A 23958-nucleotide genomic window follows, 5' to 3' on the forward strand; every position below is an offset into this window, starting at 1 on the left:
GGAAAGGGATGGTGGAGAGAGGGGATGGGCCTGCACCTGAGGGGCAGATGTGCCTTGAGTTCCTCCTCCTGGGCTTGGTCTCTGCTTAGGCCCCTGCGCCCTCACAGCATGGGGAGGACCCCGCTGGCAGCCCCTGTCCCTCCTGCTTTAGCAGAGCTTTCAGGCAAGCTGGATAGGGACCCATGGCAGTTACTTTGCAAATGCTTTCTTTCAATGAGTGGCTAGGTTCTGGATTCCTGAAGTCTTTCCATGTATAGATGCCTTAATTTTTAATGATTTCAAATGTGTTCGTTTTGTCATATATGTACATGACATGACATAGACATGACATTTTTATTTTGTATTGGATAGCCATTGCAGGGACATTTAATGAGTTTCCTTTCTTTCCATGTCATTTAGTCCTACTGATGTGCAATGCCACAACCCTAGTGTGTGTGTGTGTGTGTGTGTGTGTGTGTGTGTGTGTATACTTGTCTCTGACTCTCTCATGTGCTCCTTTGCCTCACATGTCCATGCCTTGGCGACTACCATACTGCACTGCCAGGGCTTCAGGTAGGTCCAATATCTGCTATGCCGATCCACCTTAGCTTCACCTTTGAGGTTGTATTGGCCTTGTACAGTTCTCCATGAATTTATGGACAAAATTTCCTTAAAAGATGTTTTTCAAATTAATTTTACAAAGAGGAAGTAAGGGGGAGAGAGGGAAAGAAACATCAATGATAAGAGAAGCATTGGTTGGCTGCCTCCTGCATGCCCCTACTGGGAAAAGAGCCCCAACTCAGGAGTGTGCCCCTGCATGAACCGCCTGGTTTGTGGGTCCATGCTCAACCATTGGCCAAACCAGATGAGCAATGGACAAACTTCTTCCTGATTCATAAGCTACTCTATTATCAATGTGTAGCTCAATCTTAGCAGGCATAGACATGCCTGAGGCACTGAGACTCTCCTTCCATGAACATGGTATATATATCTCCACTTCTATGGACATTCTTTTATGTTCTCAGCGAGTTGAAGTCAACTTAAAGGGGAACCAGGAAGGGAAGGAAAGAGGCAGCCATGAGGGCAAAGAAGAAGAAAGGGAGCACGGGGAGGAAGGAAGGGGATCAAAAAGGAAGATATACCATCTGGGCAGATGGAGAGAAGTGAAGCAGCGTGGAGAGAGGGAAGAATGGAGGGAGGAAAGGGGCAGAGAGAGAGGGTGTGGATCCGGGTTTCACCTTGTCCACAGGCAACCTTGGGAAAGGGAAAAAGAACTTGGCCTCAGGGCACTCTGGTGTTCGGTCATCACTCCCTGCTCTGAGAATTGCGGATAAAAGGGACTTTGCCCAGGTCCCGGGACACGGTGAGTCTGCACCAAAAGGCAGGGGTTACCTTAAAGCAAAGGGAATGGAAGCCCTCTCAGTAGGTCCTGCTCACTTGGGCATCGTGACATCAGTTCTGGGACTGGCATTCTCCCTGGTACAGCTGCAGAAGGGACGGGAGGAGACAGGAATGAGGGCAGCAGCCCATAGGGCATGCTGGGAGTCCTGGGGAGAGGCCAGGAGGCACAGGGTCAGGAGACAGGAGGAACACCCGGGGCAGAGGAGGAGCTGGCAGAGGACAGGGAGGGAGTCCCATCAGGGAAGGCAGGAGGAGGGCTCAGGAGCAGGGCCCAGCCCTGTCCGGGGTCTCAGCCTTGACCATTGCTGAGGCCCCCAATGCTGCTGGTCACCACGTCTTCCCAACACCTGGCTGCACCTGGTGTGAGCAGACAGGGCTGGAGGATTGAAGGGTTATTTGTAAACAGACTGATTTATGGAGCCAGAGACTTCCGTCTTCTTTACAATAACCTCCTCCTTTGTTGAAGACCAACTATCTCAGACATTGTCTCAGATGCCAGAGCTTTAACTGTCACCGCAGCCCCGCGGTCAGTCCCTGTTCCTCTCGGAGTGTTACAGGTGGGGAACCAGGAGGCAGTCCTGTTCCCTCTGCCACCCCCACAGGGTCCCCAAAGGAGGGAAAGGCCGCTGGAAATGGATTGATGAGCCGCCCATCGGCTGGCCTTCATGGCGGGTCCCTGCTGTTGCCCATCGAAAGGATGTACAGGCTGGAACATTCTGTGGTTGCTCCAGTCCCCTCTCTGCCTGCCCCCTGGGTTTGAGGCATGATAGTGGAGGTGGCCGCCATCTTGGAGGAGACCAGCAGGAGAAGACCAGCCCCCAGAGCTGAGTTGGGGCCAGGGGCTGAGACAGATTCCAACAGTATTCCTGAGTGGCTGAACCTGGCTCACGCTGTCCTCCTCCTCCCACAGGTCTTGTCCTGGGAAACAAGCTGACTCTCAGCCCCTCAATGGCGGCCCCAGTCCCCTGACAACCCAGCCTTCTGCACTGGATCTCCTTCCTGCCCCTGGTCTCCTCCCATTGGCCTCAGCCCTGCTTTGCCCCACCTACCCCACCCCCACCCCTCTCCTGTCCTTCCCTTCCATCACTTCAGGTCACTGTGTCAAGTCTTCCCTCTGGCTTGTGTCCTCCTGACTCAGTCCCTTCCTACTGCTTTGGCCACGAGCATCCCCACTGTCCTTATCCTCTGTCCCTCCAACGTCCCTCACACTGAAGGGTTCGGTCCCAGCCCCTCACACCCTGCGGGAGGCTGAGGGGGGAGGTCCGGACAAGGGAGCAGAAGCCTGTGGTGAGAGACCGGGGAGCCCTCGTTGCCTGTAAGGCCTTGTGCGGGAAGCCCAGCTGGCAGGGCCTCGCTCAGCATGGCTCAGGCTCCACAGAGACACGGAGGACAGTCAGCTGCTGCCGGCCTGCATCCTGCGTGGCCAGGACCTGGCAAGGGCAGAGGGATCCTCTCTGCAGGGAAGCCCCTCCCTCCAGCGTCCTCTCCAGGGAGTGGAGCGGGAAGGGCCTGAGGACTGCAGTCCTCCCCAGCCCTGCCTCAGCCAAGCGTCCACTTCAGTTGCTCTTCCCAATAGCGACCCAGAGTCTCTCTCTGGCCTAATTGCGTGGGCTGTCATTTCAAGGCAGCCCTCCTCTCAGCATGTCCTGGTGGATGTGTCCAGGCTTTGGACTCTGAGATTCGCTCCTGTCAGTATCACTGACATCACCTGACCGGGGACAGTTAGTGTGAGCCTACCCTACCTGGGGCACCCACAGAGAGAAAGGTGTTTTCACGTTTGCAAGGGCTCATGGGACTGTTTGGACTTCACGGAACACTTACAGAGAAAGAGACATTTTGTGGACGGGTCTTGAGCTTTCATGTTATTGCTCTGGATTTAAAATCAATGTAAATAATTAATCCTCTAAATATGATTCTGATGGTAAGGAATAGAATGTTAACGGTGTGTATTTTAAATGAAATCACTGATTTTAAGTGAAAAGTAAATCAATCGGTTTTTTTTTAAATTCCTTAGGAGCTCATTCATTGCCTTTTACTGGTTTCTTTTGATCAATTTGGAGATGGTGGCAAATGCTGAGTTTTTATGTTAAGTTTTTATTGATTTCAGAGAGGAAGGGAGAGGGAGAGAGAGATAAAACATCAATAATGAGGGAGAACCATTGACCGGCTGCCTCCCGCTCAGGTGTCGAGCCTGCACCCAGGCATGTTCCCTTGACTAGAATCCAACCCGGGACCCTTCAGTCCGCAGGCCGACGCTCTATCCATTGAGCCCAACCAGCTAGGGCCGTTTTCACTTCCTGAAGATATTGTTTTATTCGTCGTTCAGCAGAAGACCCCCTACTGCTTAGAGAGAAGGACGTCCATGCTTCAGTTTTCCGGATTCTGGATGGAGAAGGAGGAGGTGGAGGAGCGGGCGTGAGGCAGGTGGGAAGGTGAACAGAGCAGAGTCTGGGGCGGTCACAAAAGGGGGTAGGGAGGAAAATGGGGGGGGGTGGGAGAAGAAAGCAGAGGGACTTGTGAGGCCTGAGGGGAGGGATGGAGCTGGGGCCCAGGAGGGAGCAGGTGACCCAGAGGGGAGACAGCCCAGAGAGAGAAGGGGAGGAGGTGGGACAGGGGAAGGAGGGAGGGATCTCACCCTGAGAATGTCCTCCAAACTCTTAGATAGGCTGCAACTGTTTATGTATATTCCTTTCCAGTACCAGAATCGCTTTTTGTGGTCATCCACAAACATTTCCCAGCAGAAGGCAAAGTCTGAAAGGGACGGGGAGACCATGGTGGGCTTCCGGAGCCCTGAGGGGACTCAGCGCCTGACTCCGAGGGACACCCTCTTCCCATCATGACCCCACACCCCTTCCCCTCTCCTTCCCGGACTGCAGGTCGCTCCAGGCCCTTCTCCCCAGGGAACCAGGCCCGCCTCTCGCCCTTCTGGAAGCCTCCTTCTTGCACGTGTCCTCCTCCTCCCTCCCCAGCCTGGACCACCTCTCTCCCCTGGCCTTCTTGTCCAGGAGGCTCTCTGCCTCCCCGCCTCCAGCACCACCTCCACCTCCGCAGGCAGCTCAGGGGCTTCTCCTTCCTGCTGGGGATGCTCGGTCCTTCCTGCCTGGTCCCAGTCTGTCCCCCCACCCCCCTCACCCCAGTTCCTGCCCGGGTGCCGGGCTCTCACCAGCTGGAGTCATTACTGCCACGTGGGCCCCTGCACCCTGCAGGCTGCGCAGCCCCTGCTGGTACTGGGGGCGCCTGGGGTAGTAGAGGCGGGCGGCGAGGATGCTCAGCTGCACGGACGTGTGGTCCCTCAGGAACGCGGCCACCTCCCTGGCGCACTGGAAGCAGGGGCTCCAGGACATGAACCACGTGACCTGGTATTTCTCCTCAGGGGCCAGGCGCTGGGCCAGGAAGGCTGGCTGGGCCTTGAACCAATTCAAGAAGCAGATTTCTGCGTGGACGGGCTCCTTGGGATAGAACTGGGGGAGACGGAGAGAGGGAGGGGGCCCTCTGGTCTGGCAGAGCAGGCAGGGGCAGGGCTGGAGGAGGGGGGGACCAGGGGGCAGGGAGCCAGAAACTCAGAAGCATGTGATTGGTTGGGTGGTTGATTGATTGATTGATTCCTCTCTAAACATCTCCCCTCCGGGCTATTTTAAATTTAGTCATGCCTTCCCCCCCTCATCCATGAACTCCCATTCTCTCATTCCACAAGCTTTGGGGGGGTCTGCTCCAGGCCAGGCCGCTGGGTCCAGGCTCGTTCCCCGGGTGCTGCCTGCCGGGAGGGCCCGGGGCCGTGCTGTCCACAGGGAGCCACTGGCACAGGGTCTCCTGCGCTCTTGCATGTGGCTCGCCTGCATGGATGTGTGGGACAAACACGGAACACACGCCTTGTCCATGAGACGTAGTACAAAAGAATGTAAAGTATCTTTGGAAGAACTTCTATATTAATGAAATGTTAAAACACTATCTTTGATATATTACAAAGTACGTTATGAACATTAAATTGATTGATTTCTCTCAAAGTTTGAACACTGGGTACTGGAGAAGGTTACATGACCTAATCAGTGTTTCCCAAACTTTTGACATATGTGTGCCCCTTCTATAATATTCAAAACGCTGAGTACCCCTCGTACTCATGAGAACGTAGAATGAGGCGCAGCTAAGCACGGTGCAGTGCACATCCCCACCGAACTCCGGTGCAACGCGTGCCCCCACCAAACTCTTCCCGTACCCCTGGGGGGACGCGTACCACACTTTGGGAAACACTGACTCAGTCACACCCATTACGCTACCCCGGGTAGGATGGCACAGGGACGCCCCATCCAGCCCACAGGGGCTCTTGTAGCCTGCGGTCCGGGTGGAGAGGGAGCACTGGCATGGAGCAGCCTTCACAGGAGCCTCAGTGTGTGGCTGAGGGCGGGGCTGGCCCTGTGTCTCTGAGGCTGCGTCCTTGCCCGGGTGTGCACCTGGCGATCGGGAGGGTCAGGCAGGGGCATCCGGGGTGAAACGCAGGACAGAGTGTGGGAAGAACCTCTGGCATTTTACGTATGTCATCTCCCACCTCCTTCCCTGGCTGAGCTCCTGCCTCCGACGGCAGCATCGTGGGGCACATACCTCATTCTCAAACACCCCGGTGCCCACGTCCGAGGACAAGACCCCCTGTGTCCTTTCCACACGGAAGCAGAGGTAGCAGCCGTTCAGATTTTTGGGGTAAGGCCGGTTCTTAAAGTGAGAGTAGAAATTATGACGACTAAACCTGCTCACTGGGTTGCTGGGGGCAGGAGAGAGAAGAGAAAATGCAGGGTTCCCTGGAGTTTCTCCCACCTGGTGGCCTGGGAGCCCTGCCTCCCAGCAACCCTTCCCTTCAGCAATTCCTGCGGCCCCCGGGCAGGAAGCTGGGAGAGAAGGAGGGCAGGGGCTGCAGGGACAGCGGGAGGGGGGAGTGAGGGGAGGGGACAGCCAGCCCCACAAGTGCAGACTGAGAGGAGCACCAAGGGGACAGCAGGCCTGGGGGAGGGCCGGGAGGGCCATTCAGAAGCACCTGTGGGGGCAGCCCCAGGAGAGGGCACGGCCCCGCTGGAGTGGGACCTGCAGAGAAGGTGCCCAGAGAGGGGGAGAGGCCAGGCTGGAGCAGGGGGGACAAGGCTGAGGACAGAGACCCCTCAGGGCGCCCACATAGAAAGGGCTGCAGGAAGGGCGGGGCGCAGGCAGTACCTGGGCCAGGGCACCGGAGCGGAGTGTCTCCTGGGCCTGGCTCTCGGTCCCCGGCGCTGGCGTGGCATTTCTGACTCAGGCCCAGGTTTCAGGAAAGCCCCTCAATGATAAAGAACCTTCCCGCCTTCTCAGCTGAGGCCCCACCTGCTTCCTGCTTTGGCTGCAGGGTGGGCGGGCCCTGGGGTGTGACCTTGCTCAGCCTCAGACCCCCCGCCCCTGCTGCTCTGGGGCCGCCCTCTGCACAGCGCTGACCTCTGCTGGAGACAGGGCCTCTGGGCAGCAGGACCAGGCTGCCTGCAGAGGGAAAGGGAAAGGGATGATGGAGAGAGGGGATGGGTCTCTCCCCAATGGCCACACCTCTTCCCTTTCCTGGGCTCACTGACTGGCTCTGACCTGTACATCCGCAGGCGGGGATGGGTGACGGAGGGCAGAGGGCTGCTGTGGAACATTCTGGTTCTCCGTCCCCGGGGCCATGGTGGAGCCCCGCTCCCCAGCAGCGCTGGGGTCAGCTTTGGCCAATGAGACGTGACACCTCCCTTCAGGCAGAGCTCTAAAAGCCCAACACCCGGCCCGCCGAGCTCCTGGGCCTGGTTTAGTGCAAGCTCCGGCCAGACCGCCCCGGCCCCACAGGGACAGTGAGCATGAGCAGGAAGAAGGTGCTGTGCACGGAAGCCACGGAGGCCGGGGGACTGCTGGTTCTGCCCAGGAATAAGGAATATGGGCCCCGGGGCCGGTTTTGCTTCCTGACAGCCTACACTGATCAGACCCAGAGAACCCGTAAGCCTGCCTGTCCCCATCCCCAGGCTCCTCTCCACCCTGAGGGGCGGTGCATTTTCAAGTTCTCCTCACCCTAGTCAACTCCCTTCCCCTCCCCTCCCCTCCCCTCTCCTCCCCTGCCCTCCCCTCTCCTCCCCTCCCCTCCCCTCTCCTTCCCTCCCCTTTCTTTCTTTCTTTCTTTCTTTCTTTCTTTCTTTCTTTCTTTCTTTCTTTTTGTTTGACAATCACACATCAAAAGTCAGAAGTATTCTCAGTAAGCCCTTTATTGGTACGGATTTTCAACAAAAATAATCCCAAACGTATTAAAACAAAACAAAACAAAACAAAACAAAACAAAACACGCCCACTGAAGCTAGTGTTGGGCCTAAGCCTCTGTGGTGACAACACAAGGGTCTGTAATGCCCCGGGATCGCCGGGCGCGGCGCTGCGGTGCAGTCCACTGAGTCGCTGAGTCTCCCCCACAGAGGAGTTCAGTAGGAAGTGTGTTGAATGAATGAACGAATGAATGAATGAATGAAGGGGAGTGTCGCCAACAACCAGCAGAGGAGAGCAGCTCCAGGAGGAGGCTGTGCTCAGTTGTGTCATTTGCCGCTGGGCGAGGGGCAGGGCGAGGCCTGACAAAGACCCCTTTCCCCCCAGCACAGCAGCACGGGGGTGGAAACCAGTGGGAGGCAGGAGAGGAGGGGCAGGACACACAGACAGTTTGTACAAGTCTCATGTTCTAGAAAGGGGGGCTTTGCCTTTCTGGGAAGAGGATGGAGGGAGGAGCGGCTGAAAGGAGAGTTTTTGTTTGTGAAATCCCAGAGCACAGACCGCACAGCACCTGAACGGCCCCTGGAATCGCACCCGGCACAGGGGAGCTCAATGTGAGGTGTGATGAATGAATGAATGAATGAATGAATGCGAGTCTAAAAGGAGAAAGGCAGAACCGGTTTGGCTCGGTGGATAGAGCGTCTGTCTGTGGACTGGAAGGTCCCAGGTTAGATTCCAGTGAAGAAAATGTACCGTGGTTCTGGGCACATTCCCAGTAGGGGGTGTGCAGGCAGCAGGTGGTCGATGATTCTCTCTCATCGATCTTCCTAACTCTCTATCCCTCTCCCGTCCTCTCTGTGAAAAACCAATAAAATACATTTAAAAAAATAAAAGGCGGCAGGTTTCAGATGGAGAGGTGCAGGTGAGGGTCCTTCCTGCGGAGGGGTCACTGGCTGGAGAGAGTCCGGAGGGAGCAGAGAGCAGCAGAGGGCCGTCTGGCTTCCCACGGGGATGACACATCTCATCCCCCAATGGCAGCTCCACCGCCGTCATCAGCGAGGCCTCCAAACACACTCCCTGGCGTGGCTCAGTCCCTGGCTCACACGCACGCCGACGACACTGGCTGTGACAGCTCTTGTCGTTGTCGTCATGTTGCAAGGACGGCTTCACTTCCTCCTTCTTCCTCACGGTTTCACTTTCGACCACGTCTGACCGGGCGTTCGGATTTCAATGGCTGAAAATCTTCAATGTCCTTTCTCACCAAGAGCAATCCTGGTGCGCCTGCGTGGATCTGACTGGCCTTCTCACCTGGGAACCCGTTTGGGACAGGATGCCCTCTGCCCTTTGGGGAAAGGCGTTCCTTCTTGGAAATGTGAGCTCCGCAGCCTCCTCTGTCCGTTCTCTGTTTCCTGGGGTATAACTGACAGCTAAGGGCAGGTCCTGGGTTTCCAGGTGGCATAACCATCACCCAGACTGGGGGGGGGGGGGGCTCTGTCCAGTGTCCCAGATGGGAGTCCCTCCTGTCCCCTCCCAGCTGTCCCCCCCACAGGGAACCGGGTTAGCATGTCTAGGACCACAGGCTGGTTTTTGCCTGACTTGGGACTTCATAGAAATGGGGACAAACAACATGATGAGAGGACAGGACAGGGTTAACTCCTGACTCCACTTTGTATAACCATGTCACTGTGTAACTGGACCGTAGCCCTCACCCAACCAATCGGCGTCAGCCAAAGCAGTGACCTCACCACCTACCCCCCAGACCCCTACAAATCCTCTGTTCTGTAGAAGCCCGCTGCTCTCTCCCCCTCGCCCCTGCATCAGTGTTTATGGGATTGAGCTCGGGCTAGCTCGAAATAAAAAGGCTCTTTGCTTTTGCGTCGGACTCGGCTCCCTGGTGGTCTTTGGGGATCATGAAATCTGGGCATAACACCGACTCTTCTGATACGTGACTTTTCACTCAGCATCGTCTTTGTGGGCTCCGCTGACTCTCCCTGGAGGCCGATGGTGCTGTGAGGAGGAGGAAAAGCACACACAAAACATCTCCAGCAGCCTGTCCGGCCTCAGCCAGCCGTCCACCCAGGAGGACAGATGTCACCAGCCAACAGGCCGCCCTCCCCACATCTGCACGTGGCTGGGGGCCCTCATCGGAACCCTTGTTTCCGGTTTGAGTTGAGGCTCATGTACAGGCTTCTCCGAATGCATGGCCCGTTCAAATTGTCCTTGCATCCCAGGTTCGTGTTTGTGTAGAGTCTGGAACGACAGGGGCAGGGCCCGGACTTACTGCTCAGTGACCCATAGTGCACGCTGGTTAGAGGGCAGTTTTTACTCACCCGATCTCGCACGTTTTCCGCAGTGAGGAGGGGCACGGTTAAAATCACAGTCTTGTTAGCCACATCGAACGGGAGTGAATTGGCGAGGACCACCTCGTCCCCTGCCCGGTGACACCAGGTCTCAGACTCACAGGGATTCGTGGCCTCCAGGGCTCTCAGGGAAACTGAGCCTGCCCAGCCCGTGTGGCTCAGTGGTTGGTGGTCGAGTATGAACCCGGAGGTCACGGTTCGATTCCCAGTCCAGGCACATGCCCAGGTTCCGGGCTCCATCCCCAGTGTGGGGCGTGCAGGAGGCAGCCGATCCATGACTCAGCATTGAATTTCTATCTCCCTCTCCCCCTTCATTACTCTGTGAAATCAATAAAAGTGATTTTATTTTTTTTTTATTTTTTTTTTTAAATCAATCTTTATTGTTCATATTATTACAAAGGTTCTTCATTTCTTCCCCCCTCCACCAGGTTCCCACCCCACCCTCTGCCCCCTCCCCATCGCCCATTGTCCTCATCCATAGGTGCACAGTTTATGTTCAGTCTCTTCCTCCCTCCCTTTCCCGATAGTAAATCCCTTTTCAGATAGTAAATCTGTTACTTAGCATTTTCTCATATCAATATTACCTCCACATGCCCAATGATACACTTCACACAAAAGACATTTTCAAATAGGTCAACCAGCCTCATCCAGGCCCCACCCAAGGCACTCACAGATCAACACCCCAGCGCTATACTAACTCAACACATCCAGATCTAAGCCTTCATCACTTGATTCAGCAGACCCTCAAGTTCCCGCAAAAGTTTCCAGCCATGTCTGAGAGGCAGCCGTGGGCAGGTACAGGCGAGGAGCAAGCTGTTTCGGGCCTGGCTGCTCCGGGCCTGGCCTCTGTTGCTCTGGTTCGTTCCACAACCAGCTGCTCCGGGTCTGGTCACTGCCGCTCCTGACCTAGTTGCTCTGGACTTGGCTGTTGCTGCTACAGGCCTGGCCGCACCTGACCCGGCTGCTCTGGGCCCGGTTGCTCCGGTCCCGGCCGCTCCGGGCCTGGCCGCTCCCAGCCTGTCAGCCGCTGCTCCGGGCCTGGCCGCACCAGACCCGGCTGCTCCGGGCCTGGCCGCTCCCAGCCTGGCAGCCGCTGCTCCGGGCCTGGCCGCACCCAACCCGGCTGCTCCGGGCCTGGCCGCTCCCAGCCCGGCAGCTGCTGCTCCGGGCCTGGCCGCTCCCAGCCTGTCAGCCGCTGCTCCGGGCCTGGCCGCACCAGACCCGGCTGCTCCGGGCCTGGCCGCTCCCAGCCTGGCAGCTGCTGCTCCGGGCCTGGCCGCTCCCAGCCTGGCAGCCGCTTCTCCAGGCCTGGCCGCTCCCAGCCTGGCAGCCGCTGCTCCTGACCTGGCCACACCAGACCCGGCTGCTCCGGGCCTGGCCGCTCCCAGCCTGGCAGCCGCTGCTCCGGGCCTGGCCGCTCCCAGCCTGGCAGCCGCCGCTCCTGGCCTGGCCGCACCAGACCCAGCTGCTCCGGGCCTGGCCAATAAAAGTGATTTTAAAAACCACCACAGACAGAGCAGGACAAGGCCGCCCGCTAAATGACCCTCACCATGTATTGTCCTGGGTGACGGACATCCAGGCCGGGGAGGGAGATGCAGGACTGGAGCGGTGGCCAGCGCTCACGTGCAGGTCTACCCCCTCCTCCGTCCCCGTGTACTGCCCCTCGCCCTGTTCCTGCCCCCGGCCAGCCTCATCCCCTCCCTGGGCGGCGAGGACAGAAAATGCCTTTAATGTCTGTGTAAGGGCTTTGCCTTCATGTCCCTCCAGTCTATTCTGTCCCCAGGGCAGGCCCCCGGAGTCTCCACAGGAGCCGCCGTAGAAACAGTGAATTTGTGGGTTCCCACCAGCCATCCTGTCAGGGGGAGGACAGCCGCCCGCTGAAAGGGGCACAGGCTCAGCAGCTCCGGGTTTCCCACTGCCGCCCCCTCCCCGGGAGACATGACAGCAGAGGGGAGCAGGCGCCTGAGGAGACCCCAGAGGACAGCGCGGGAGGCTGAGACGGGGGAGCCCTGGCCGGGGACACTGCGCAGAGAGGGAAGCGGGTGCCGCCTCCCCCAGGTTCCCCTCTTCTTCTAGAAACATCCGGGCCAGGGGGGTCTGCTCTAGAGGAAGGGCAGGGCGGGACCAAGGTGAGCACAGGTCTCCTCAGGAACCACCCCGTAAGGGGAAGGGCCTGGGCTCGGAGCCTGTGTCCGCCATCACCCAGAGGAGAACAGAGAGGCTCCCTCAGGCGCGGCCAGGATGGCCTGGGAGCAGGAGGAAGCAGGGCCCGCCTCAGGAAGGGGCCACGGCTTCTCCTCTGCACCCCCAGCCGCGAGGAACCGGGGGGAGAAGGGGGACACTTTGTGTTCCAGGCTCCAGTGTGACCTGAGCCCAGCTGGTAGAGGCGGTCCCCGGGGGGCTGCCCCTCTGTCCCGCTGACTGTGCCCACGGCTCCTCTCAGACCAGCCTGTGCGGGCCCCACGCTGCCTCCCGGGGGCCGTGCCCAGCTCAGGGCGTGGGGCCAGGGCGGCTCCTCAGTTCCCTCTCAGGCGGCTCCTCAGGGCCCACCAACAGTGTGGAGTTGGCTGAGCAGCAGGAATTCCTGAGACCACTGCCCCCCCAGGGGGACCCACAAAAGAGAGAGCCCTTTGCACTTTGCTGGTGTTTATTGAACTGTTTGGACTTCCTGCTACACTTACAGAGAAACAGACATTTTGTGGAAGATTCTTTTTTTTTTTTTTTTCCAGTAAATCTTTATTGTTCAGATTATTCCAGTTGTTCCTCTTTCCCCCAAGCCATGGCTCCCCTCCACCTGGTTCCCATCCCACCCTCTTCCCTTACTCCCCATTGACCTCATCCATAGGTGCACAATTTTTGTCCAGTCTCTTCCCGCTCCCCCCACACCCTTTCCCCCATAGAGTTGTTAGTCCACTCCCTTTCTATGCCCCTGATTCTACTCTATTCACCAGTTATTTCTGTTCATCAGATTTTTAATTCACTTGATTTTTAGATTCACTTATTGATAGATATGTAGTTGTTGTTCGTAATTTTTATCTTTACCTTTTTCTTCTTCTCCCTCTTCTTAAAGAATACCTTTCAGCATTTCATATAATATTGGTGTGGTGGTGAGGAACTCCTTTAGCTCTTTCTTATCTGTGAAGCTCTTTATCTTCCCTTTAATTCTGAATGATAACTTTGCTGGGTAGAGTAATCTTAGTTGTAGGTTCTCGCTATTCATCACTTTGAATATTTTTTGCCACTCCCTTCTGGCCTGCATAGTTTCTGTTGAGAAATCAGCTGATAGTCATATGGGAGCTCCCTTATAGGTAATCAACTGCTTTTCTCTTGCCGCTTGTAAGATTCTCTCTTTGTCTTTTGCTCTTGGCATTTTAATTATGATGTGTCTTGGTATGGTCCTCTTTAGATTCCTTTTGTTTGGGTTTCTGTGTGCTTCTTGGACTTCTAGGTCTATTTCTTTCACCAGGTGAGCGAAGTTTTCAGTCATTATTTCTTCAAATAGGTTTTTAGTATCTTGCTCTCTCTCTCTTCTGGGACCCCAATAATTTTTATGTTGGTACGCTTGAAGTTGTCCCAGAGGCTTCTTACACTATCTTCAAACTGGTCAGCCTCCCAGTTACCTGAGGAGGACACTCTTGGTGCACACCTTTGTGGACTGTGTGTACAGCCTTGTTGTAGTTAAGTCTTGATTGTTATTGGTATCACTGGGAGGAACTGACCTCTAGGCCAATTGGCTGTGAGGATCAGCTGTGTCTATGCTGGGAGACATCCTTATTCGACTAGATATGCAAAATTGCAAAAGCCTCTATGCTCAGCTTGGATGGGGTGGAGTTTCAGGGTGGAGCCTATAGCCTTGGCTTCCCATCAGTCCTGAGGTTCCTGAGTCTCAGTATCCCTCAGTGTCCTTGGTACTCGCTACAAGCACCTCTGAGAGAAAGGTGCCCTCAAGTTTCGCCCCCTACCAGATAGTGTAGTTTCTCTCCCAATGAGCCTGGAACTGGGGTTTTAGCTCCTTCCTGATAGAGAACGCCAGCCAGGCACTCCTCTCCAGCTCCATCTTCTCTGCATGCGTGAACTGTGTCTCTGTACCTCAGGCTTTTACAGCTCCTCTGATTTTCCTTCTGGTTTTCTCTTTCCTTCTAGTTGTAGAATTTCCAGTCAGTCAGCTTTCCTGTGGTTCTGGATAACGTCCTTTTTGTATTTTGGTTGTATTTTTGAAATTGTTGTGCGAGCCTGCAGTTAGGCGTTACCTACGCCGCCATCTACCCCATGTCTCTCTGGAGTAAAGGTTTTTTGTGGTGGAAGATTCTTAATCTTTCATGTTATTGCTCTGGATTTAAAATCAATAAAAAATCATTATTTCCCTAAAAGTAAAAACTGATTCTGAAAGCAACGAATAGAATGTTACCGGTGTGTGTTTGGAACACATCACTGGTCTTAAATGACAAGTAAATGGGTCAGATTTTTAAAAATTCCTCAGCAGCCCATTGGCTGCCTCTGCTGGTCTCTGTGGGTCCAGGTGGAGATGCGTCATGTGATGCTTTTTCATTTCTTGAAGAAAATGTTTTATTCCTCATTCAGCAGAAGACCCCCGGCCGCTTAGAGAGACAGACGTCCGTGCTTCAGTTTGCACAATTCTGGATGGAGAAGGAGGAGGTGGAGGAAGCAGGAGTGAGGCAGGTGGGAAGGTGAACAGAGCAGAGTCTGGGGCGGTCACAAAGGGGGGGTGGGAAGGAAAAGGGGAGCAGGAGGGGAGAAAGCAGAGGGACTTGTGAGGCCTGAGGGGGGCGGGGATGGAGCTGGGGCCCAGGAGGGAGCAGGTGACCCAGAGGGGAGACAGCCCAGGGAGAGAAGGGGAGGAGGTGGGGGCGGGGGAAGCAGGAGGGAGGAATCTCACCCCGAGAATGGTCTGCAGCTGCTGAGATTGTTCTTGTATGTGATTATCCATGTTAGGCCAGGGCTCAAACGGCTGGCCCTGGTTGTCCACAAAGGTGTCCCAGCAGTCCTGGTGCTCTGATGGGAACAGGGAGGGAACGGTGAGCACCTTCCAGAGTGCAGGGAGGGCCCAGGTCTCTGACTCTGGGGACACACCCTCCCCACCAGAATCTCCTGCCCCCTTTCCCTCTCCTCCCCAGGCACTGAGCTCACCCCTCACATTCTTTCTTCCCACTGGGACTGGAATCTGAGGCAGCCCCTCCCCTTCTACCAGGAAAGACCTGGTCCTTATGGCACAGGGACCCCCATCCTCTCCCCAGGACCCCTCTCTCCCCTGAACTCTCTCCTCCAAGAGACTCTGTCCTCTCCAGACTCAGCACCGCCCCCTGCAGGCAGCTGACAGGCGTCCCCACCCAGATTGTCCTCCTGCCCCCTCTGTGCAGCCTTTCCCCAGCCTCTCTGCCCGCCCACCTTCCCCCCTCAGGAGTCTCCTGCTGACCATTGCGGGTCATGATGGCGAGTTGGGCCCCAGCGTTCTGCAGGTCACACAGCCCACGCACATATCCCGGGATGTAGGTATAGACTCGAGCAGCGAAGATGCACAGTTTCACGTGGCTGTTCTCCTGCAGGAATTCAACCAGCTCCGGGACACAGTAAGGGCAGGGGCTCCAGGAGATGTACCAGGTGAGTCTGTACTGCTTCTCCTGATCCAGGGGCCAAGAACGGAACCGATCCAGGAAGCACAACTCCCCATGACGGTTTACCTGAGCACAGAGGGGGGAGAAGAAGGATCTGTCACGTCCTGTGAACCGGGAGGGGGCCAGCCAGAGGCAGGCAAGGCCCTGGCCTCCAGCACAGAAAGAGGGGCATGGCTCAGCGTCAGGAGGAATGCTGTTTGGACGCAGGATCTACATGGTCAAAGGCAAGGCACTCAGGAATCACACAACATCAGCGTTCACAATGGGCACAGGGCGGAGAGGCTTCGTTCTGCACCCGCACACCATGGCTCCCGGGCTCTGAGACTGACCAGTCCCCACTGAGCTTGTTGCCATTTCACTCACCATGGGATTGCATTAGGTTTGATTTTTAAATAAGTAAATAAATAAATAGCCGGGGACAGAGGGAGGAGGCCGCTGAGCACCAGGTCCTGGGCCTGATGCCTCACAGGGGGGTGCTTCCTGCAGGCAGGGGGCTCTGCGTCTGCTCCCCGACCTCCAGCTCCCTCCTGTGCACCAGCCCCTCCCTCCTCCCTGCCCCAGGCTGAGCCCAAGGGTGAGACAACTCTGCAGGGAAGAGGGGGAGCCACCGAGGCAGAGGTGAGGACACACGGGGGAGCGTCGTGTGGGGCTCACAGGCTGTGGAGACCAGCGGCTCAGGGATGAGGAGGCAGTCAGCCCTGGGGGCCGTGGGTGGGGGCCCGGGAGGCGTCCTGGGCTGCGTGCAGCTGGCAGTGCACTTGTGGGACCACAGCCTGCCGGGCTCTCCCAGGAGGCACTGGAGGGCACCGGGGCAACTCGGGCTCTCTGGCCATGGCTGCCGGGAGGGGCCAGGGGAGAGCAGACCCTTGTCCAGGTGTCTTTCCCTCTGCCTGCTCCTCCTCAGCGGCACAGCAGGAGGGACGGGCTGAGCCTGGAGGCCCTGGGACCCTGTGCCTGCCTCCTTAGGTGTGGGGCAAAGCTGCCCATCACAGCAGCTGGGGGCCCAAGGGACATGCTCAGAGGACACCCCAAGGCCATGGCAGCCTCCCCCCTGCATCCCGGGGCCCTGCCTGCTGGGCCCTCACCTGGTTGCGCAGGTAGCCCCAGTGCTCCAGCATTGGGGTCCAGGCGTCACCCTCCCGGACCTCCACCTTGTAGCACAGGTATGTTTTTCTCACCCTGACGTCACGGAAGTTTTCCTCGAAGGTGTTTATGTCCATCAGGCGTCTGTGGGCACAGGCAGGAGGAACCCAAGTCATGGGGCCCCTCTGGGATCACCCCGTTCTCCTCCCCTCGCCACCCACATCCCAGCTAGGCCCACAGGATGGCCGTCCACTCACTGAGCTGGAGCCCCTAACCTCCCTCTCTGACCCCTGCGGGAGCTCCTGGGATGTCAGCCCAGCCCTGTGGTCAGGGTTTCCCGGGGAGCAGGGCAGGGGCTCAGAGCTGTGACGGGGCCTCTCCTGGCATCACCGTCCTGCCCTCCTCCCCCTGACCCAGCCCTGCCTGCTGCCGACCATGGCGATAGTTCCTCGCGTCCTCTGGGCTAACCCGAGCCCCACGGAGCATCAGGGACAGGTGGCCCCATCGGGGAGGAGAGATGCCAAACTGGTCTCTCCCGGTGTTTCCCTTCTCGTCATAAAAACAATCACGTCCTTAGAAAACACATAACCCTGAACGTGACCTCCTAGGCCCCGGATAGGGCAGAGAGAATAGATTTCATGGGAGACAGAGGGAGAGGAGAAACAGGGACCCTCAAGGGTGACCCCCAGATTCTAGCTTGCAGCGTAGGGGAAGCAGGTGAGACAGGTCAGCTGGTCATCAGCTGAGGGGTCCTGGCTGGACATAGAAGGGCCATCAGGAGGGATGGGAGAAGCAGGGGACCCCCGGGGAGAAGGCAAGTCCCCTCCAGGGAGCCAGGAGGAGGGCTCAGAGGCAGGGCTGCTCAGGGGCCGGTGGTACCTGGCTCTGGGTGCTGGGTTGTCCGCCATGTCTCAGCTCCTTCCCCTTCTCTGTGGCCACTAGTTCCTCCACCTGTGATGCTCCAAGGACTGAGGTGCCTTATATGCCATCGGAGCAGCTGGAACCTGATGAGCTGGCACCGCTGAGCCCCACCCCTCCTCAAAACTCAAAACACTCATGCCACGCAATGGAGTCACGGAAGAGGGAACTTTTCTCCCCAAATGTCTCATCAGTGCCCTCAGGGCAAGTTAGGTCTCGATTTCTCTGTTGACAACGGCCTTCCCTGGACTGACCTTGGGCTGGTGAGGTCCCAGGAGGCTGGGCCACTGTGGGCATCGCGGCACAGCCAGGCAGGAGGCGAGAGCACAGGTGAGAGGACAGGTGCTCCTGCCTGAGGGAGGTCCTACCCGGACACACAGCCCCACAGGACAGGCCCCGGCCCACCCTGCCTCTCCCATGGCCCCCCTGGAGGGCCTGGTTGGTGGGGAGGGCAGTGTAGGGCCCTGGGGGCTGAGCCAGAAGGGGCTCTGCTCTAGAGGAAGGGCAGGGGGGACCCAGGTGAGCGCAGCTCTCCTCAGGAGCCACCCCGTAAGGGAAGGGCCTGGGCTCGCAGCCTGTGTCCGCCATCACCCAGAGAACAGAGAGGCTCCCTCAGGCGCGGCCAGGATGGCCTGGGAGCAGGAGGAAGCAGGGCCCGCCTCAGGAAGGGGCCACGGCTCCTCTTCTGCACCCCCAGCCGCGAGGAACCGGGGGAGAAGGGGGACAGTGTGTGTTCCAGGCTCCAGTGTGACCTGAGCCCAGCTGGTAGAGGCGGTCCCCGAGGGGCTGCCCCTCTGTCCCGCTGACTGTGCCCGCGGCTCCTCTCAGACCAGCCTGTGCTGGCCCCACGCTGCCTCCCGGGGGCCGTGCCCACCACAGCCCGGTCTGTCCCCAGCGCACTCCGCGCTGCATGCTGCTCTGCGGCTGTGGCTGATGGCCTTGCTTCCAGAGGTGGTCCCACTGCAGGTGCCACAGACATGACAGAGATCGGGCTTGGCACACAGCTGGGCCTGGGCACCGGGCCGAAGTCTGCCTGACTCACCAAACACAGACACAGACACACACACACACACACACACACACACACACACACACACGCAAGCAGATGACAAGCAGGAATCTCCTAGGTTCCCCAGACACACCCACAAGCCTCTGTCTGAGGGCCAGGAAGCAGCGGTCGTCACCACTCCCCAGACAGGTGTGCAAGAGCCTCATCATCAAATCAGAAGACACCTTGTGGCATGTTTCTTTTTAACATATTTTTATTGATGTCAGAGAGGATGGGAGAGGGAGAGAAACCTAGGAACATCAATGGTGGGAGAGAATCATGGATCGGCTGCCTCCTGCACCCCCTCATGGGGGATCGAGGCCACAATTTCGGCCCTGTGCCCAGACGGGGGAATTGAACCTCGATCTTCTGCTTCATAGGTCGATGCTCAAGCACTGGCCCACGCTGGCCGGACAAGAGGCTGCTCCGTATGAGGCCCAGGTCTGCCTTCCGGTGGGTGCCCTCCCGGCGGGAGGACAGGCTGGCGTGGCGAGCCCAGGGCTTGGCCGTGACTTCAGGCTGTGAGCCCCCCTCTCCGAGGTCTCAGGCCCCGTGTCGTGGACAAAGCTCTGAGCTCTGAGCCCGCGGGCCCGGGGCGACGGGGACTGGGAGCTGGGGGTCAGGTCTGCCGGGACCTGCATGTGACAGCGCAGGGAGTGGGGACCCTGCCGTCAGGTCAGACCACGTGTCCTCTGCCCGCTCCTCCGCTTTCCCAACGTGACTGCGTACTGGTCAGTTGTCTCCAGGCACAGAGTGGGGGCTCTTGACACAGTCCACGGATAGAAACCCAAGGAGCTGATTCGATGATGAGGCTCTTCTTCTTCTTCTAATTCTTCTTCTTCTTCTTCTTCTTCTTCTTCTTCTTCTTCTTCTTCTTCTTCTTCTTCTTCTTCTTCTTCTACTTCTCCTTCTCCTTCTCCTTCTCCTTCTCCTCCTCCTCCTCCTCCTCCTCCTCCTCCTCCTCCTCTTCCTCCTCCTCCTCCTCCTCCTTCTTCTTCTTCTTCTTCTTCTTCTTCTTCTTCTTCTTCTTCTTCTTCTACTTTTTAATATATTTTATTGATTTTTTTTTACAGAGAGGAAAAGAGAAGGATAGAGAGTTAGAAACTTCGATGAGAGAGAATCATCCATCAGCTGCTAGGTACATGCCGTTGACCGGAATCTAACCTGAGACCTTTCTGATGCTCTATCCATGAGCCAAACCGGTTTTGGCAGATGATGAGGCCCTTGCACACCCGTCTGGGGAGTGGTGACGTCAGCTGCCTCCTTCCCTCCGACGGAGGCTTGTGGGTGTGTCTGGGAGATTCCTGCTTGTCATCTGCTTGCTTGCGTGTGTGTGTGTGTGTGTGTGTGTGTGTGTGTGTGTGTGTGTGTGTCTGTGTTTGGTGAGTCAGGGCAGACTTCGGCCCAGTGCCCAGGCCCAGCTGTGTGCCAAGCCCGATCTCTGTCGTGTCTGTGGCACCTGCAGTGGGACCACCTCTGGAAGCAAGGCCATCAGCCACAGCCGCAGAGCCAGCATGCAGCGCGGACAGCCAGCCCTGACCCCTCGGGCCCAGGTGCCGAGGTCTGTCTGCTCCGGAGCCTCTGTTCCAGGGTGGCCCTCCTCGGGGACTGGGGACAGCTCTGCTTCCTGGTGGCTGCTCCTCCCCCGCCCCTCTGTCTGGACGCTGCCCTGGGCACCTTCCCTTCTCCGTTCCTTCCCAGGAGCCGGCCCTGCCCTGGGTCTCAGCACCGCTGCTCTGTGAGGCCGCCCCGGGGCCTGGCCACACGGGGGTGAGCGCTGGTGGGTTATCTGTGGGTTGAGGGATTTCCCCCTTTTCCTAAATGAAGAACCATCGTTCCTTGGGGGATAACTGTCTCAGACTCTGCCCTCAGCCCCTGACGCTCACGCTGTCACTTAGCTGCCACACAGCCCCGCGGTCCCTCGCTGTCATTGTCCCCGTGTTGGAGGGGAGGAGCCCAAGGCCCAGAGGTGAGGTCAGGCCCAGGGTCCCCGATCACGGAGGAGGTGTCTCCAGAGTCCAGGCCGCGTCCTTCGAACCCTAGAGAATCCCGGTAGAGGCGTCACAGGACAGACTGATGCGGCTCTCAGACACGGGGGAGGCCGGGACCGCGGGAGGAGCGACTGTGGAAGGAGGACCCGCTCAGGAGACGGAGGTGAGGAGTCTGGATGGGGGAGCAGAGAGGAGAGGGGGCAGGACCAGATGGCGAGAGAAGGGCCTGCAGAGAGGGGCGGGGGGTGGGGGACAGGGCTGGGGACGCCCAGACGGAGGGGCAGGAGGGCCTGAAGGAGGACAAATGGGGTCTCAAGCCCCAGTTGAAACTGTGAACTTGTGGGCTCCCAGGCCTGGGGTGGGTCCGAGGTGCTTCCCTTTTGCTGAGACCAGGGTAATGCCCGCTGGTGGGCAGCCACTGGGAGCCCGAGGACTCCAGCGGGGAAGACAGGCACGAGTCCCCAGGCATCTCTTGACTTGATAAAATGGAGTGTTCTGCCCTGGCCGGTGTGGCCCAGTGGATAGAGCGTCGGCCTCCGGACTGACGGGTCCCGGGTTCAGTTCTGGGTCAAGGGCACATGCCTCGGTGTCAGGCTCCTCTCCAGCCGAGGTCCTGGTTCAGGGCTCGTGCGGGAGGCACCCGATCGATGTGTTTCTCTCACATCGGCATTTCTCTCTGACTTTCCTTCTCTCTAAAGATCAATGGAACAATATCCTCGGGTGAGGATAAAGAAGGAAAAAAGAAGGAATTGTGGGTAAAGGTCAATAAGGGCGTGTGCGAGGGCCGGGCAGGGAACGCCCAGGTGCTGTAGCTGCTGAGCTGAAACCCTGGGTGGAAGCCAGGCTCCTCCTTCCCCCAAGCCCTGCCCTCTCCCCCAGAGTCTGCAGGTCGTTGAGTGTGCGCACACACTGAGCACCTACTGTATACACGGCCGAGGGAGCTGAGAGGGACCCTGCAAGGATCCGGGGGCTCACCCCCAGGAGGGGGCGTCGGAGAGGAGAGAGCCACCCCCTCCCTGGCCCAGAGCCAATGACGGGGTCAGGGGCAGACAGCTCCCCGGGCTGTCAGACCTGAGGACCAGAGCCAGCCTCCAGCGCTGTCCTCACAGAGCTCCGGGGAGACGGGGCCCAGGGGCTCCGGGAGCAGAAACACGGCGCCCTCTCCCCGCCTGCGGCTCCCTGGGGCGGCGGAGGCTGGTGAGGTGAAGAACCGCAGTGACAGACTCCCGCGTGGATTCTGTGCAGGGGGGGGGGGGGGAGGTCCCCTTGCCGACGGGCCGGCTCCTGGCAGGCAGGATGCAGACCCAGAGAGGAGGAGCCTGGGGCCCGGGGGCTGAAGACCGAGGACCCCCAGGGAGAAGGGCCCCCACGCCCTCTCCTCGGGGCTGTGGGAGGCCGCACACCTCCAGGCTGTGACCCTGGGGCCGATACCGGCCAGCTCCTCCTCAGTGTCCCCAGGACTTTAAAAGCCACAAATATGCCAAGAGCAGGCCTCACCCCACTTGTGCTGGGCAAACCGGCCCGGCCCATCCCCGGCCCAGACCAAGGGGCACAGGCTTGCTCACTCGTGACAAAAAGGAACCTCGTCAGGGACCCCGGACACACCCGTGCCTACCTCCTCTCGGGGCCAAAACAGGAAATGTGGACACTGCCCAGTGTGCTTTACGGAAGGGCCTCAGCCTCGCTCTGCTCCTCCCTTTTGATTTCTGGCTCTGGCCGAAGCCCCATCTCCGTTTCTGGGAATAAATGACCAAAATGTCCACAAGGTGCCAAGTCTGGGTGGAGGGCACCCCGAGCAGGGGACAGACAGGTGGTCTTACTGTGCTGCCCCAAACCCATCTCCCGGGCCCTCTCAGAGCTCTGCCGGGCCCAGGGCCTGAGGCCTGGAGGGGGCGGGACAGCCAGGCCACACTGCTGAGGCCAGGCTGGGCTGGGTTTGGGGGCTGGGCTGGGTCTGGGGGCTGCGCTGGGTCTGGGGACTGGTCTGGGTCTGGGGGGCTGGGTTGGGTCTGGGGGCTGGGCTGGGGCTGGGGGCTGGGCTGGGTCTGGGGGCTGGGCTGGGTCTGGGGGCTGGGCTGGGTCTCAAGGGGGCTGGGCTGGGTCTCAAGGGGGCTGGGCTGGGCTGGGTCTGGGAGGCTGGGCTGGGTCTGGGGGGCTGGGCTGGGACCTGTCTGCAGTCAGAGCCAGGCTGCTCTGTAGGAGGCCTCAGGCCTGCTGTCTGAAACCCAGCTCAGGTCACCCATCCTGGGCCCAGAGCGACGGGGCAGTGGGCCTGCCTGGCTCTCTGCCCTCAGCCTGGGCTTCCCGGGGCACCGCCGGTCCCCAGTCTCCCTGATGAGGGGGCCGCACCCGTCCCAGCACGGCTGGCTCCTGCTCAGGGGTCGCTCCCCCGGGGCCTGGATCCTTCGTCCTCTGTTCAGAACATTGCACATTTCGGTGGAAAACTCCAGAAGGATGTAGGAACTGCCTTCCATGTCTCACTCAACGCTCCGGAGACAGACGTGGAGAGGGACTGTCCTTCCCCAGAGTCTCCGTGGGCCAGGCCGCTTTGAACCAACCAACACGAGGCTCTCCCGGCCCCCGAACCGCACCGGCTGCCGGCCTGGCTGAGGGAGCCCGGGAGGAAGAGCAGCCGCGCCGTCTCCTGCACCAGAGGGCCGGCTGCGGGGAGCCGGGGAGAGGATGCGTGGATGGGGGCCCCGGGGAGGGCAGGGGACCAGAGACGGAGAGGGGCGGGCGCCCAGGCATCTCCCCTCCTCCTGCCCCTCCCAGGTTGGCCTCAGACAAATAACAGACAGGAAGCCTCTGGGAGGAGGTCCGAGCCTCCGTGTTCCTGGCGGCCTGGTCCTCACAGCCTCTCCTGGCGCCTCTGCCCGCCGCTCACTGCAGAGCGGGCTCCGGGGTGAAGACCAGCGGGCAGGGCTGGCCCCATTGCAGGGGGGCAGCCAGGCGTCAGCAGGGAGCAGCTCAGGACGCCCGGCTGGGGGACGGGGGGTGGGGAGGGAGAAGGACCTGGGGAACAGGCCACAGAGATCTCAGAGCTGCTGGCCGAGGAGCCAGCCTGGCGGTGAGACCTGCCTCGGGGACGGGGTGGGGTGGGGGGCACAGCGCTGTCCCTGCGAGATGGCCCCTCCTTGGTCCCATAGACTCCCCAGAGGAACCTCATGAACTCAGGCGGGCAAGCGAGTGGCACTGGGCCCAGGGCGGCTGCCCTCCGGCTGCAGGCACCCGGGCAGAGCGGGGTAGGCCTGGGACCCCAGGGCACAGGGCCGTGCCCATTAGGACCTCACACTCTCTGTCTGGCACAGGGTTTGTGCCAG

At 58.8% G+C, this 23958-nt stretch overlaps 2 protein-coding genes across 5 annotated transcripts in view; one reads left to right on the forward strand and one right to left on the reverse strand.

Annotated features, from left to right (window-relative positions):
- Window positions 1-23958, forward strand: part of LOC311620566 (single-stranded DNA cytosine deaminase-like) — a 74901-nt gene that overhangs the window by 31705 nt on the left and 19238 nt on the right. The gene's annotated exons all lie outside the window — the stretch shown is intronic.
- On the reverse strand, window positions 3456-6800 carry LOC311620555 (DNA dC->dU-editing enzyme APOBEC-3C-like). Of its 3 annotated transcripts, none has more exons than XM_084880035.1 (5): window positions 6577-6800; window positions 5977-6133; window positions 4544-4787; window positions 4016-4131; window positions 3456-3762 (listed from the first exon to the last, which is right to left on the reverse strand). In XM_084880035.1, exons 1-5 carry the CDS (start codon window positions 6642-6644, stop codon window positions 3748-3750), a joined length of 600 nt encoding a protein of 199 aa, XP_084736161.1. In that variant the 5' UTR covers window positions 6645-6800; the 3' UTR covers window positions 3456-3747. The 3 variants fall into 3 exon arrangements, with proteins under 3 accessions (XP_084736161.1, XP_084736159.1, XP_084736160.1); XM_084880033.1 differs by having other exon boundaries at window positions 4544-4841; XM_084880034.1 differs by having other exon boundaries at window positions 3464-3720; window positions 4544-4841.

This window comes from Pipistrellus hanaki (genome assembly GCF_964339955.1).
Source record: "Pipistrellus hanaki genome assembly, chromosome: 3".
Taxonomy (NCBI): domain Eukaryota; kingdom Metazoa; phylum Chordata; class Mammalia; order Chiroptera; family Vespertilionidae; genus Pipistrellus; species Pipistrellus hanaki.

Excerpts from the sequence above, each read along its gene's own strand:
- LOC311620555 (XM_084880033.1), bottom strand. The coding sequence starts at position 6,644 with ATGCCACGCCAGCGCCGGGGACCGAGAGCCAGGCCCAGGAGACACTCC. Across the intron at positions 6,134-6,576 it reads GCTCCGGTGCCCTGGCCCAG|CAACCCAGTGAGCAGGTTTA; the intron begins GTACTGCCTGCG and ends TCCTGCCCCCAG. Across the intron at positions 4,132-4,543 it reads GGCAGTAATGACTCCAGCTG|ACTTTGCCTTCTGCTGGGAA; the intron begins GTGAGAGCCCGG and ends CGTCCCTTTCAG.